This window comes from Cenococcum geophilum (assembly GCF_001692895.1).
Source record: "Cenococcum geophilum 1.58 unplaced genomic scaffold K441scaffold_22, whole genome shotgun sequence".
NCBI lineage: Eukaryota > Fungi > Ascomycota > Dothideomycetes > Gloniales > Gloniaceae > Cenococcum > Cenococcum geophilum.
In genome coordinates, this window is record NW_027137580.1 from 1,242,798 (window position 1) to 1,257,364 (window position 14,567).

General features: G+C 41.4%; 2 protein-coding genes across 2 annotated transcripts; one reads left to right on the forward strand and one right to left on the reverse strand.

Moving 5' to 3' along the window:
• Positions 1-6,518: 6,518 nt before the first annotated feature.
• Positions 6,519-8,633, forward strand: K441DRAFT_611493 (uncharacterized protein; the record flags this gene model as incomplete). The annotated part of the gene is made up of 2 exons (XM_067645574.1): positions 6,519-8,313; positions 8,403-8,633. The coding sequence occupies 2 exons, from the start codon at positions 6,519-6,521 to the stop codon at positions 8,600-8,602; spliced, it is 1,995 nt and encodes a 664-aa protein (XP_067503883.1). The 3' UTR covers positions 8,603-8,633.
• Positions 8,634-11,645: 3,012 nt separating this feature from the next.
• On the reverse strand, positions 11,646-12,876 carry K441DRAFT_705706 (uncharacterized protein; the record flags this gene model as incomplete). The annotated part of the gene is made up of 3 exons (XM_067653616.1): positions 12,658-12,876; positions 12,229-12,598; positions 11,646-12,177 (listed from the first exon to the last, which is right to left on the reverse strand). Exons 1-3 carry the CDS (start codon positions 12,794-12,796, stop codon positions 11,646-11,648), a joined length of 1,041 nt encoding a protein of 346 aa, XP_067503884.1. The 5' UTR covers positions 12,797-12,876.
• Between the last annotated feature and the right edge of the window lie 1,691 nt (positions 12,877-14,567).

Here is a 14,567-nt window from a genome sequence, read left to right on the forward strand (position 1 = left end):
AGATATTCTAACTAGCGGGCCTAATAATAGCTTAGATATTTTATAATTGTAAAGTACTATAGGTTCTTATAGTTGCTAAGGACCTTAATTATAAATCCGGCGCCTTTTAGTTTGGTTGCTATTATTTAAAATATTAAATAATAGCTAGTAATTTTTTATTATAGATCTTATAGTTATATTTAGCTAGGCTTAGTTATTTTAAGAAGTATACTATAGGGTATAATACTCTATCCTTATTATATTAAGATAGGATAACTCTAGTAATATAATCGGATAAATTAGCTTTTACAACACTTATTTAGTTTAGGTTAAAGTATTAGATTATAAGTACGGTAGTAAATATAACCTTTAGATAAATAAAGGCCTTTTTATATTCCTTATTAAAGATAAAGGCTTTATCCTTTTAGATTAAAGCTATAAGGGGTAAAACTAGGGTAGAGAAGTTATTAATAAACCGTTAGTAGAAATTAGTAAATTCTATAAAGGCTTTTATATCCTTAACGTTCTTAGGCTCTTACTAGTTTATAATTACTTTAACTTTTTTAGGTCTATTTATATACTATTTATAAAAATAAGAAGCCTAAGGTATAGGACTTCTATTTTATAAAATTCGCATTTATTTATATCTAATTATAGACTAGCTCCTTATAGGGCTTATAAAATAATATTAATATATTTCCGGTATTTAATTAGGTTATTACTATATATTAAAATATCATTAATATAGGCTATATAAAAGATGTCTAGGTAGGGATATAAGGTGTTATTTATTGTTGGTATCACCTGGGGGGGTACTGCAATTGCAATATAAGGTAACTGGTTCTTTAATTCATTTGTGTTCTTCCGCAAAGGATTATAAGGATTGCGGTGCCTAAATAGGGGGCTAATAAGTCACCGTAAGGATAACTAATCAGAGACATAACCACGTAACCTCTACTTATACAGACACTAGCGACATTTATAAAAAGGAAAGAAGGTAAAAAAGTATAAAGGAGTAGTATATAGGTCGACAGGTGCTCGGGGTAGTAATTGCGGATGTTTTAGGTATTGCGAATATTGTAGACATTGCGGATATCGTTACGGATATTGCGGATATCGCTACGGATATTGCGGATATCGCTACGGATATTGCGGATATTGCGGTAGAAACAGGTAGGCGCGTATAAGGTGTTACCGGGGTATTAACCGAGCATTTATAGTCCTATTTATCGTCATTAAAATGACAGTTAAGGAAGTTAATATCGACAGTAAGGTCGGGAGGGTCCTTGTCGTCATAAAGGTAAGTAGCGCTCTTGCCCTTATTGTTGCTACTCTTATTACTAACGTTATCGCGCCTTACTATACTAGGCTCCGTACTAGGCTCTATGCTACCGGTGAGGCTATAGGTAAAGGCATTGTTATTTATAGACGTGACTATATTCTTAGCGGTTTTAATTAGTATTGGTCCGTTTAAAGTTATAAAGTGCTTAATACTATAGTCGTCGTAGAAGAAATTGCCGCTAGTGGTAGTCGGAACTATATCCTTATCAAAGTCGTCGTTAATATCGTTATCCGCGAGGTACTGGTGGACGCGTCTCTTAAATCCTTCTCTTACTTTGTTACGTTCTTCTTTAGTATACCTAGTTAACTAATAGTCTCCTTTCTTACACACGAAGCACGTCCTAGCGTTATTGCTGTAATGATTATTTAATGAACTTAGTCAAGACGTCGGTCGGTAATAGCAACGGTTAGTAAAGAATATATCCGTAGGCTGTAAGTACGCATTAGTGGGTTGTCCTATAGTACCATTAATCTTCTTATAAGTGACAATTGACGATCATAGGCTGTTTATAAGGCTAGTGAGTGTAGTAGGTAGGTTCGAGCAAGCTGCCTAGTAAGTAGCGATATCTTGACAAGCGACGATAAGCTTGTTATGTAGGAAATCGTTATTATAGAGGTTAGCGTTAAGACCATGCTGTAGATAACGGAGGTTGTTAAGCAGTAGCTGTAGACAGTCCCCTATAGACTTGCTTTTATTTTTTATTATTACTGTCTTAAGAGTAATAGCATTCCACTTTGTTAGAATTCCACGCTTATATTCTAGTCCTTTAAAATGGTTATATACGGCATTATAGATGCTATTAAAGGTAGTATAAGTTGCCTTGTTCTTGTAGTAAAAGTTAAGAGTAATACCACGTAGCATTATCGGAAAGCCTTTAATCTTTGCCTTTTGCGGTATACCAACTCTGTTACAAAGGTTGTTAAAGATTGTAAGCTTACAGTTAAAGTTGTCATCCTCTCCGCTATATTTACTTTCCTCTATATACATCTTTACTAGGGTTGCTAAGTCTCTGCCGTAGTTAACGGCAGTTGTGACTTTTATAGGAGCTGTAACGTTTATAGGGGGAGTCGTGACGTTTATAGAGGGAGCCGTGACGTTCATAGGCGAGGGAGTTGTGACGTCCATAGAGGGAGCCGTGACGTTCGTAGGGGGAGCCGTGACGTCCGTAGGCGAGGGAGGCTCGGCCGTAGGGAGGTTATTTAAGACAGCTGGGGTTAGGGTAGATGACGTTAAGGGGGTTAATAAACGTAATTTAAGACAACGGTTAATAATATACAAATTAAAGGATCCTTCGTTATCGATATATAGTTAAATTTCTACATCTAACCATTCCGTACGGTCGTCCTCGTAAGCGACGTTGTATAGTGCTTATAATACTAACTTACTTTTCTTATTAAAGACCTATACCCCATTGCGTTAGAGTAGTTATTTAAGTCCCTTAAGTATAAGCCTATTGGCGTCTTTAAATGTCTATACCTTAAAATTATTAAAGTCCTCTTAGTATAATTCCCATAGGCTTTTATCCTTAAAGTTATACTTAATATACTTATTAATTTTAAACTTAATATAGCTGGTAATATCTTCTGCGGTGGTTTTATTAGTTAAGGTAATTCCATTACCCTAGTTTGGACGTTAGGTTCCTGTGTTAGATATAATTAACTAGCGTAGATTGTGGTGTAGGTCGTAGTATAGGTAGGGGTGCTGCTAACGCTACTAGGTGTACTGGCGCTCAGTAAAGAGGTCGTACTGGGTGTTAATTTTGCGTAGTGGACGCGAACCGAACGAAGCCTTGGTAGGAGTCGGTTCTTCTTAGTAAACGCAACGTAATTGACGGGCCTTGGTAGGAGCGATCGCGTGTTGTCTCTTAAGTGGTTGTTTTACGTGGTGGACGCGAACCAAACGAAGCCTTGGTAGGAGTCGGTTCTTTGAGTTCCTAGAGCCTATACCAGAAGGGTTCTCCTTAGCAAACGCGACACGATTAACGGGCCTTAGTAGGAGCGATCGCGTGTTGTCTTTCTTCGTAATAACACCTAGCTGATCTGTAATATTACTGATCAGTGTTGGTATTACCTGGGGGGGTACTGTAATTGCAATATGAGGTAACTGGTTCTTTAATTTATTTATGTTCTTCCGCAGAGGATTATAAGGATCGCGGTGCCTAAATAGGGGGCTGATAAGTCACCGTAAGGATGACTAATCAGAGACATGACTATGTAACCTCTACTCGTATAGACATTTATATAATGCTAAAATAAGCTTAGGGCGTTTATAAGGCTAAATAGTATTACTAGGTATTTAAATAATCTATACCGGGTATAAAATGCAGTAAGTTATTTATCTCCTTTTATAATATAGAGACGGTTAAATACGGATATAATATTAAGCTTTACATAGTAACAAGCCTTACTTAGTTAGTTTAGCGTCTCTTAAATTAACGGAATTAGATATTAGTTTTTAACGATAATAGTGTTAAAAGCTTAGTAGTTTACGTAAAAGCGTAAACCGCCGCTAGGTTTCTTAATAGAGATTACTAGTATAGCTATAGGTAAAGAGCTTACTCTAATAAATCCTTTACTTAGGGTTTCGTCTAAATATTTCTATAGCACTTAGAGTTTGTTTTAGAATATCCCGTATAGGGGCCTAAACCTAGGCTATATATTTACTATTAAATCTAAACACGTTAATATGCCGGTTAAGGGGGGTTAGGGTAATACTATTATCTTATATAAAGATTTTGTTAATAAATCCTATACTACTAGCTCCTATATTAATTAGAACTTAAGCGTTAGCCTATTAACTATTCTATTAAAGATAGTAGTTAACGGTTATGCTATAATCCTAAGAGTTAGAGTTTATAATATCTAATACGTTTAGTAAGATCCTAAAGTAGAGCCGTCTTAAAGAGCGACTTAGCTCTAAGACTTTCCTTTTAAAGGCGATTAAGGCGGGGTTCTTATAGTATATTAGTTATAGCTTCATCCTTATAAGTAGTGCTTACTAAATATTAAGCTAGAACTAGGTAATAAGCAGGGTTAATAAATAGGGCTTAATTAAGGAGATCGGTTGCTTATACTAGTTATCTATATATATATTTAGGGCAGCGGGATAGAGTAGTAACTTAAGATATAAGCATTGCTTCCGCACTTAAAGCAAAGGCTATATTTAATACGTTGTTTTTATTTAATAGATCCTTTAAGGGCGTAAAAGAGGTCCTAGCATTAATATCTATAGCGTCTGGGTTCTTATAGGTCTTAGGTAGTTAGGGAGCAGAATATTAAGATATATATTTTAGGGTAAGGCGTAGTATATTATTATATAGGCCGTTAATAACATTAGCGTAGACAGTAAGAGTATCTAGCAGCTTAACTCCTATAAAGGAAGCCTTTAGTTTAAAGTTTAAAGATTCTACTAGGCGATTAATTAAGGTAGGTTTATTCTATCTAGTCTTTTTAGTATAGTAGTAAAACTTAGCAAAGTATAATGGGAAGCTCTTAAAGCCTTATATTATCTTATTTAGTTTTCTTTATACTATTATAATTTAGTTAGGGTCGCTATAAGATGCTTCTAGTATAGTAACTAGTTCTTTTTATAATACTTAGCTAAAACGGGTATATGGTTTCTGCAGTATCTCCTGTTAAACGGCTTATAGTATAACATAGTTAGCTGTTAAGGATAGTGCAGCAGTTAGTATTGCCGTTTAGCTTATTTTTAAGTTAGTTAAGGAAGGAGCGTAGTTTATTCCTTTTATCTAAATAGGTAGGAGGATTAGGAAGGCATTCGGTTAGCTTTTTTATAAAGATACTAGTTGGTAAATTTGGAGCGATAATAAGGCTAGCAATAAGGAGGGCCTTTTTGCTGCTAATATAATGTAATATAAGTAACTTTTAGTAAGTTTAGCTACCCTATTAACGACCTAGAAGTATATTAAGACTTACTATTTACAGTATATACTGCTTATATAACTATATTGGATTTATTCTAGAGCTTTAGGAGCTAAACCCTATCTTTTATAGAGTGGAGTGGGTTTAAATTAAAATCTAGTCTAGCCTGGTCTAATAAGATTACTGCAAGGTATATATATGGGGATAAATAAATAGGACAGTACGTTCTAATTAAGTGCCTTAATTTCATAGAACTAAAGAAAGTAGTCTAGCTGTATAATAGCCAACCTTAGAACTTTAAAGCGATCTTAAACCAAATATGGTTAGTAAAGAAAGTAGTATAATATATAGTATAAATAGGCCTCCTAGGGCAGTTTCTGGAGGCCAGGAACAGACTTAAAGTGACTAAGTCTCTCTTAGTGGTAGACACGTTATACGCGATATTAGCGGAAGACGGATAGTATTAAAGCAAGAACTCCAGGCCCGTAAAACAGGCCCGGCTCTAATATACGGTACGGAACGGAGGTAATTTGGGTATTCACTACTTTTTGATTATTTGATTTCGATCATCTCTTCTGCACGGGAACTTACCCTACGTGCATACAACCCTGCAATTTCGTTAGGCGATTTCAGGCGTTTGCTTCTCTCCTGGGCACCGTACACCTACAGCACGTGGTAGACAGGCGGATGAGGGCCTCACGTAATCACTGCTGTAGGTGAGACGGGTGATTACCTAGGATTTACCTCTGTAAATAGAAGACCCGGCATGGCGCCCTTAGGGCAGCTAAAACGGTGTATGATTTCAAAAAAAAAAAAGGCGCCAAGGATTCAATGTGTTTATGCATACGCCAACTGAGACTCTTGAGCTACGAGTTCCCAATTTGTGTTTCAGATACCCCAATGAGCACGAATTTATAATATCCACATTATCTTAGTATTTTAGGCAGTCACATATAAAGTACGATGCTCGATCTCTACTCGACCACTACCACAGCGTCGTACTTTTCACAGTTCAGCTGCGCCTCCACAAGCCCGTTGTGGAGCCAATGGCAACACTGTCGGCTGAAGAAATGCCTGACGCAGCTGAAAAAGGGACAATGAGGATGGTTTCTGCGCCTAGTAAATTTGCAGTTAGATGAAATGTCAATATGTTTAAAATGAAAGCAGTTTCTCTGCCTTGTTCTCCATTGGACATCATCTTCTCAAAGTTTAAATCTTATGATCGTTTCTAAATGATTTCAACATAATTTCTAAAGAAAAGCCACCTCCAATCGGGAAACTTTCCTTTTCTAAGAGACCTACACGCGCAGCTCATCATGGCACGCCTCTCTATTGTCTCTATCGTTCTTGGTGCTCTTTTCTTTCTCTCTACATTGATCTCCGCACGCCCAGGAGCCGTCCCAGAAGACTCTATTTCATTACTAAAGCACTCTGGCGGGGAGGACGTACTTTTCTGGCGCTCAGAGCATTCAAATGACCTCGTCAAGCGTGCGCCAGCATGGCAATTCTACTATGGCTACACATCCGCCGACCACCAAACCAAATTCAACACTCTCACTGCGCAGGGATACCGAATCATCTCAATTAGCGTTTACGGAAGCCCACCCACATATGCAGCTGTGTGGGTCCAGCGATCCGGCCCCGCTTGGAAAGCCATCCACAACGCCAACGCTGCTCAGTATCAGGCTTGGTTTGACGCCAACAATGCTCAAGGCTACGTCTCGATACTTATCAGCGCTACTGGAACGCGCAATGGGGCTGTGTATGCTGGCGTTATGGAGCAGAACGGAGTGTCCAGCTGGTTCCAGCGGTGTGATATGACTGGTGATAATTTCAAGAGCTATTCAGCGACGGCTGGGACGAACCAACAGGTTTTGAGATCTTTTAGGGAGTACGGAACGCCTTCAGACAGGAGATTCTGCGCGATCTGGCATGCGAATCCGGTTTATGACCCATGGACATGGTGGTATACTCAGTCGTACTCCAACTACCAGCAAACCGTCAATAGTGAGATGACTAAGCCGTACTGGCGCATCTCGTACGTAACTGTTTCAGAGGACCAGATGATAACTTCGATGTTTTCCAACGCGGATGTTGGTGTCTGGCAAGCTCGGCATGGATTGACTGCAGCTCAACTCCAGGCCGAATACGAGACGCAGAAAGCCAACGGCCTCTACCTCATCAACCTCCAGGGCGGTGGCTCCGGTTCCAATACTCGTTATGCCGCGATCTTCGCACAACAGGATATCCTTACCCCTCGAGCCTGGCGTGCCGTTGGCGGAGCTGCCACAGGCTTGAAAGATGTCGGTGGCTCCATCTCAAAGGTCGACGGCATCATGCAAGCTTTCATGGAGAGGAACGGCGTTCGCCAAGCTCAAGTCTCCATTGGCAAAAAGGGGAGTATGCTTTTAGAAAGGGCTTATACCTGGGCCGAGCCATCTCGCCATACGACTCAAATTGCCGATCCCTTCCTCCTTGCTAGCCTCAGCAAGGCCTTCTGCGAAGCCGCCGTTCAACCCCTCTTCGACTCCAACAAGCTCAAGCCAGACTCCAAGGTGTATCCACTCCTTGGCTATACTAACCCCAGTGACAAGCGGTTGAACGACATCACCGTGCAGCAGCTCCTAGACCATCACGGCGGTCTGGACTGGACAATATCCGGCGAGATCGTCTTCAAGATGCGCGAAATCGCAATTGCGCAAAGTGGCGGCGCTCGCGCAGCAACCACCAAAGACGTCGTAGACTACATGTTCAAGCAACCCCTCGACTTCACTCCCGGCACCAGATACATGTACTCCAACTACGGCTACCTGCTGCTCAGCTTCGTTGTCGAATTCGTCACAAAGCAGCCCTACTATGATTATCTGAAGGCCACTGTGCTCGATCCGGCTGGACTCGACGTCCGGAAGTGGCCAACAGCTGCTGCGGCACACACCGCCGATGCTGTGACGCAGGAGTCTGCGTACGTGGGATTGAGCGCGCTGCAGCCGCTCTCGTCAAACCTAGTCGCGAACGTGTTCGGTGGCGATGGGATGGTGAAGGAGGCAGCATTTGGGCCGTCGGCGTTGACGTGCTCGGCGTCGATGTTGGTCAAGTTTATTAGTACCCATGGTAAGTGAAAACCCCAGATGCGTGGTCGCCCGCTCCTTTGTGCTGTGTTCAGGTTTTTGAGCCTCTGAGTCATGCTGATTGTTTTATAGCTGTTTGGGGTAATGGTGGGCGTGTCATTAGTAACCGCAATGGTCGCATGTCTGGCTCTCGGACTTGGGCTGAGAGCCGTAGTGATGGCGTTGATTGGGCTTTGACGCTCAATACAGATGAGTTCCCGACGGATCAGAACTTTGTGGATCTCTGCACAGCCAGCATAACTGGGTGGCTGGACACGAGCCCAACTTTGTAAAGTTAATGTACAAAGGTTGGCGGATGCGGCGACTACTTGGTTATGGGAAATGTACAACAAATGGAGAGGTTAGGAAATGATAAGCAAAGCTTAAATAAATGTGCAGATATCTCCTTCTCCCAAATCAACTATAGAGTTGTTTAAGCACCTGTTTAAGCTATAAACATTCTATTGGTACTATATAAAGAAAGTTAATAGACTCAAGAAGATTATATTTAAACTAATATGAATCAGTTATAAAGCCATTAAACTTTAAAAGATTTAGAGAAATTAGATCAATAGTAGAAGCAGCGTGGTTTTCATTTTCAATATTGGCCAATCAGATTGATCAATATTGACACTAGTCAATATTAGCGAGTATTGGCGAGTATTGGCGATATTTATAATATTTGCCGATCCTCTTGGCGCCCCTTCAAAAAATTAACTTGAATATCGTATGGGCGTTTATATAGACGTTCGTATAGGCGTTTGTATAGGCAATTAATTAATAAATCGATTAATTATAGAGTCGTTTGTATAGACGATTATAGAGTCTTCCTAGTATACTAGTGTTGCGTGTTAGTAGAGCTTAGAGTGGAGTGTCGTGTAGAGCTTCGAGCAGAGCCTTACGTAGAGCTTTTAAGTAGAGCTTAAGTAGAGCTCCGTATCCCTTCGGCTGGTAAGGTTCTACGATAGTTGGACCGTACGCGAACACCAGAATCAAAAGTACGTGTATGGTCACGGGTCCTTGATCCTATTGATTCTATTGGCTGGCTCTTATCGATAACCGTAGGACCAAATCTACCAGCCGAAGGGATAGAGCCTTAATAGAGTTTAAGCAGAGCTTCGAGCAGAGCTTTAAGTGGAGCCATAATAGGGCTTTAAGTAGAGCCTCGTGTATAGAGTGGTTCTAGATAGGTCTTATCGCAATAAGTCTTAGTATACCCTAAATAGTTTTTTAGTCGCCTTTTTCTTCTTTATTATTAAATAAAATATGGCTTCAGAGCTAGAATTAGAACCTCTTAACGCTATTAATACCTTACGGAGGCTCTGCGCGAAGCTCTGCGTACGGAGGCGCTGCACGAAGCTCTGCACGAAGCTCTGCGTACGGAGGCTCTGTGCGGAGCTCTGCGGAAGCTCTGCACGAAGCTCTGCAGAAGCTCTGCACGAAGCTCTGTGTACGGAGGCTCTACGCGAAGCTCTGCGGAGGCTCTGCGCGAAGCCCTGCACGAAGCTCTATACGAAGCTCTGCGTACGGAGGCTTAATGCGAAGCTCTGCGGGAGGCTCTGCACGAAGCTCTGCACGAAGCTCTACACGAAGCTCTGCGTACGGAGGCTCTGCACGACGGCTCTGCACGACGGCTCTGCGTACGACGGTTCTGCGTACAACGGTTCTGCGTACAACGGTTCTGCGTACAACGGTTCTGCGTACGACGGCTCTACTACGGAGGCTCTATATAAAAGCTTTGTGCAGAACTTCGTGTAGAGCCTCGTGCGGAGCCTCCGTACGCAGAGCTTCGTGCAGAGCTTCCGCAGAGCTTCGTGTAGAGCTTCCGCAGGGCTTTGTGCAGAGCCTCCGCAGAGCTTCGTGCAGAGCCTCCGTAGAGCTTCGTGCAGAGCTTCCGCAAGAGCTTCGTGTGCAGAGCCTCCGCAGAGCTTCGTGCAGAGCCTCCGCAGAGCTTCGTGCAGAGCTTTGTGCAGAGCTTCGTGCAGAGCTTCGCGCAGAGCTTCGTGCAAGAGCTTCGTGCAGAGCTTCGGTGCACAGAGCTGTAAAAGCAGAGATTTTTTAGAAAGGATATTTTATGCTTGCTTATTCGCATTATCTAAAACCACCCTGCTCGTGCAGAGCTTCGAGTAGAGCTTCGAGTAGAGCTCCAAGTAGAGCTTCGAGTAGAGCTTCGTGCAGAGCTTCGTGCAGAGCTTTTGTAGAAGCTCCGCGCAAAGCTTCGTGCACAGCTCCGTACACAGCTTACCCTACAAGCTTAATTATATTATAAAGCTGTCAATCTATACTAATAATTCGTATAATATTTATTTTAATAAGTATATTTCTATTATAATAATTTTATCTAAATTATTGTCAATATTTCAATATTGACGCTGTAAATATTGACAAATGCCAATATTTTATTGGCTGGATTTTCGCTTATTGAAAACCACGCTGAGTAGAAGCTGGAGAGCAGCTGGCCAGTACTAAAGCCAGTCAAAGTTGCTAATTAGAAGTTAAAAGGATACTAGAGAGTAGTACGGGATAACCTGATAAACAATAAAAGAACACGGTTCTATTAGGATTTATTGCTAGTGACTGCCTCTAGCGATGCATGGAGGAATACTGTGCCTCTACTACACAATGGTCGTATAAACAGGGCTATCAACGTCAAGGCGCAGTAGTATAACGGGCTTACATGCAGTCCAAAGACGCAGGAAATGAAAGGAGGCATGCAAAGAGGAGCCAGGAAAGACCTAAGATACGGCGCTACTTTTCAAGAAGTGAAATATAGTTTTGCATTTGACTATCACACATCAAAAGTTCTTAGGATACTTTGGGGCTCAACTGAAAGTACAGGTAATGTGATTGGAAAGCAGTGATGTCAATGGTTAGGTTACTCTTTGGATTGGTTCAGTTTAACCAAAATCTTGAGAGTAACCGGTTCGTCGATTTCATTGGCTCAATTTGGATCGGTTATTAGGTATTTTGATAAACCGGTTATCCAATAAAACCAGATAGCTCCGGCCACAATATAAAACGAGCCTCTGCACGAGCCTCTGCATAAGCCCCGACTAAGCCTTACCCTATAGGGACAAGCGCCACAATCTAAATAGGGCTAGCCTTTGCCAAGGCAAAAAAACACACGCTAAAACACGCTAAAATACGTAAATAAATACTTTTAAGACGTGTTATCTGGTTAATCTGGTTTAACCGGTTCTGTAACCGGTTCAAGCCTCAAAATTGTATTTTGGATTGGTTTTGGCCTCATTTTTGAAACCTAACCTAACCGCTGACATCACTGTTGGAAAGTGCCTAGCCCGCCAGAAATCCATGTCCCCGGACAGTATTGAGAACCTAATTCCGTAGGATGACTAGCCACAAAATCCTATTTGCCGTTTTCGTCTCCTTCTTGCTGATCTTCTCCATTTTCTTGTCCGGACTTTGTCTTATGACGTCAACCTTCCTATCACGTTCTATAAATTCGATAGCAAATTCGATCTCAAGTCTGTGCAATTCGCAGTCCTCCTCGGTTGAAAGCCCTCCTTGATCAGCACGCTCACGCAGAACCTCGATTCTCTGTTCTAAGGCTCGCATATTGCTCGAGTCTTTGTGCACTTCTTCTATCTGCTCATTATACTTCTTAAGGCCTTTCTTTCGGGCTCTAATCAAGCTTTTCTTTTGCAGATTGCTCTGCCACCGCGTAGGCGCCGTCGCTATCCTCTTGAGCGTATTATCGGGCAATGGCTGCTCAGGGACATCGAATGACAAGGGGGAGCAGTATCCGTCTAGAGCGTGTATTCTTCGCATGCGCGGATCCTCGGGTTGATCCCCGAGTTGCCCATCAACGCTAGCCCTATCATCACCAAGTTCCGCAATTCCATTCATACTTTGAAGCGGTGGCAACTACAGCTTCCCCTTGCTGTCGACGGCATCATACCCGATCGCCGCTGTCATCTTCTTAGTGGTCATAATATTTGCCTGAAGGCCTCGTGGACCGAACATCGTGGCGTTGGCTTCGCTTATTAACTTCCGAACCCGTACGAATGAGATACTTGCGGAGGTAAGGGCCGAAACGGCTTGAACGGCACCACCTGCCAGCTGGACCGGTAGGATCTGCGTCCCCATAAGCGCGCCACCAGCCATGGTTGACGCTACGAGGATTGGTTGGGCTAAAAATGCGTTGTTGAGCCGATCAATGAATGCGAGAAATTCTTCTTGGGTTATTGGATTAGGAAGCTGTGATAGTGCAGGCGCATAAGCACGAGCAAATGGAGATATAGATTTGATGTGGAAAATGTTTGTGGTCTCTGTAGTTTAGACTGTGAGAAATTGCTTCGAACGGACTTCTTTGGGCTAGAAGACTGACGAGGCACGACAACGGGCTTTTCCAATACCCTGTTTGATACCCATGGCGTAACTGACTCCTGTATGGCTACCTGATACGATGGTGCAGCGTCGTTAGGGATGTTTTGGGAGTCGTGATGGGTGATATTTGATGATTCCATGTTGAAAGTCCGTTTTATGAAGCTGATTGCGACGGTAGCAATGAAACAGAGTGGTTTATAAGTAAAAGAAAGATAAACGTTTATAAATTGAAGAGGGTGGTATGCTCTGATGAAAAACCTGATTAGACAAAGAACAAACCTTCAATTATATACAGTGTCTGAGCTTACGGATGGTACATAGCCCCACCATATACGTGGAGAGGAGGTGTTTCCGGCCTAAAGAACAATCTAAATTTTGATACAAGAAGAGGCATCATGCCTCATCTGTGAGGGGCTGGTAGGGCTGCGCCTGTCAATCCAGGATTCGCGCTAGGTGAGTATGGGCCTCCTATCCTGGCGCCATGTTTCGAAGACTGACATCATAATCAGGCTTAGGAGCTTTATTCATCCAATTCTTCTGGAAGACCTTTTTTGGATGCGTAAAGGTGAAAAAATTACGCAAATAAATATATACCTAGGTAGGTTACATCGAATGGTGTCACGCATCGCAAGGTCTGCTAGAGCGGGCTAGGCTAGGGGGTATTTTAGTCACCTTAGGGAGCTAGGCCGGCTGGGGCTTGTGCACGCTTTTCCTTAACCAAAATATACCAAAATATACCAAAATATACCACCTATAACTTAATTATCTTTTAATGAAACCTTGTGAAATTTTATGAAATTTTATGAAATTTTAAATATAATATATTAAATACTAAAATTATTATAAATTAAGATAAAAAGTACTTTTTAATAAAATAAATATTATTGATAAAAATATTAATAAAGTTATTATATAGCCATATAAAGAGAGGAGCTCTTGCTGCACCTGGCCTAAAAAGACCAAAACCAACCAAAAGAACCCTGAAAAATACCTAGAGAATCCCCCTGAGATGTATGTATCGTAGGGGAGGCACACGTTAAACGACGGTGGTTTGTACTCGCGCGCGTCCACCAGAACCATGTCTAGCAATGGCCCTCCATAATAAGAACAGGCGAATACCACACCATAAAGCGGAAAGACCTCTATTAAGAAGGCATCTAATAAAATATAAAGCCTATTAGACGCATTTAGTATCCGCAGTTATAGGGGAGCTACTATTAGCTATAACAAACTAATGCAGCTAGTAGAATGGCTCCGCTAGGCTAGTGAACCTTAGGCGCCCCTTTAGTAAACCCTTAATTAAATCCTCTAATGGCTAAGTAAAATTAAAAATAAATAAAACCCCTCTTTACTGGCAAACTGCACCTAGGCCGCTATAGCTGCGCGTTTATAGTATAGGGAACCTACCCCCCTAAAGATAATATCTAGGTATATAATTATAATATAACTAAATATAGAAAAAGTAGAGGGGCTTAGGGGATAATTAGAAATAGAAGTCCTTATAAAGATCTATAAAGAGGTCTATAACGCTATTATAGTCTAACACCTTAAGAGTGGAGATATTAAAGTTACCCTAAGGGACTAATAGGTAAAGAAATAAGCCGTTAGGGTAGGGGATAGGCTAGGAGAATATATTAGCATAAAAGTGCTCTATAAAGATTACCTAGTTAAAGTCCTAGTGGTTCCCCTAAGCCTTAGGGTAGAAAAGGGACGCTAGGCGGATAATATAGCAACTATATATAAAATAGTAAAATAAACGGAACGCTTTATACTAGGACTTAAGATTACCTAAATCTAATAGCTTTAATAGGAAAATATAAACTAAGTATATAATAAGAATAATAAAAGAATATAAGGGTCGCCAGAGACTTACTAGGGAAATGCCAGTTAAACGTATAGCTCCCTTATTAT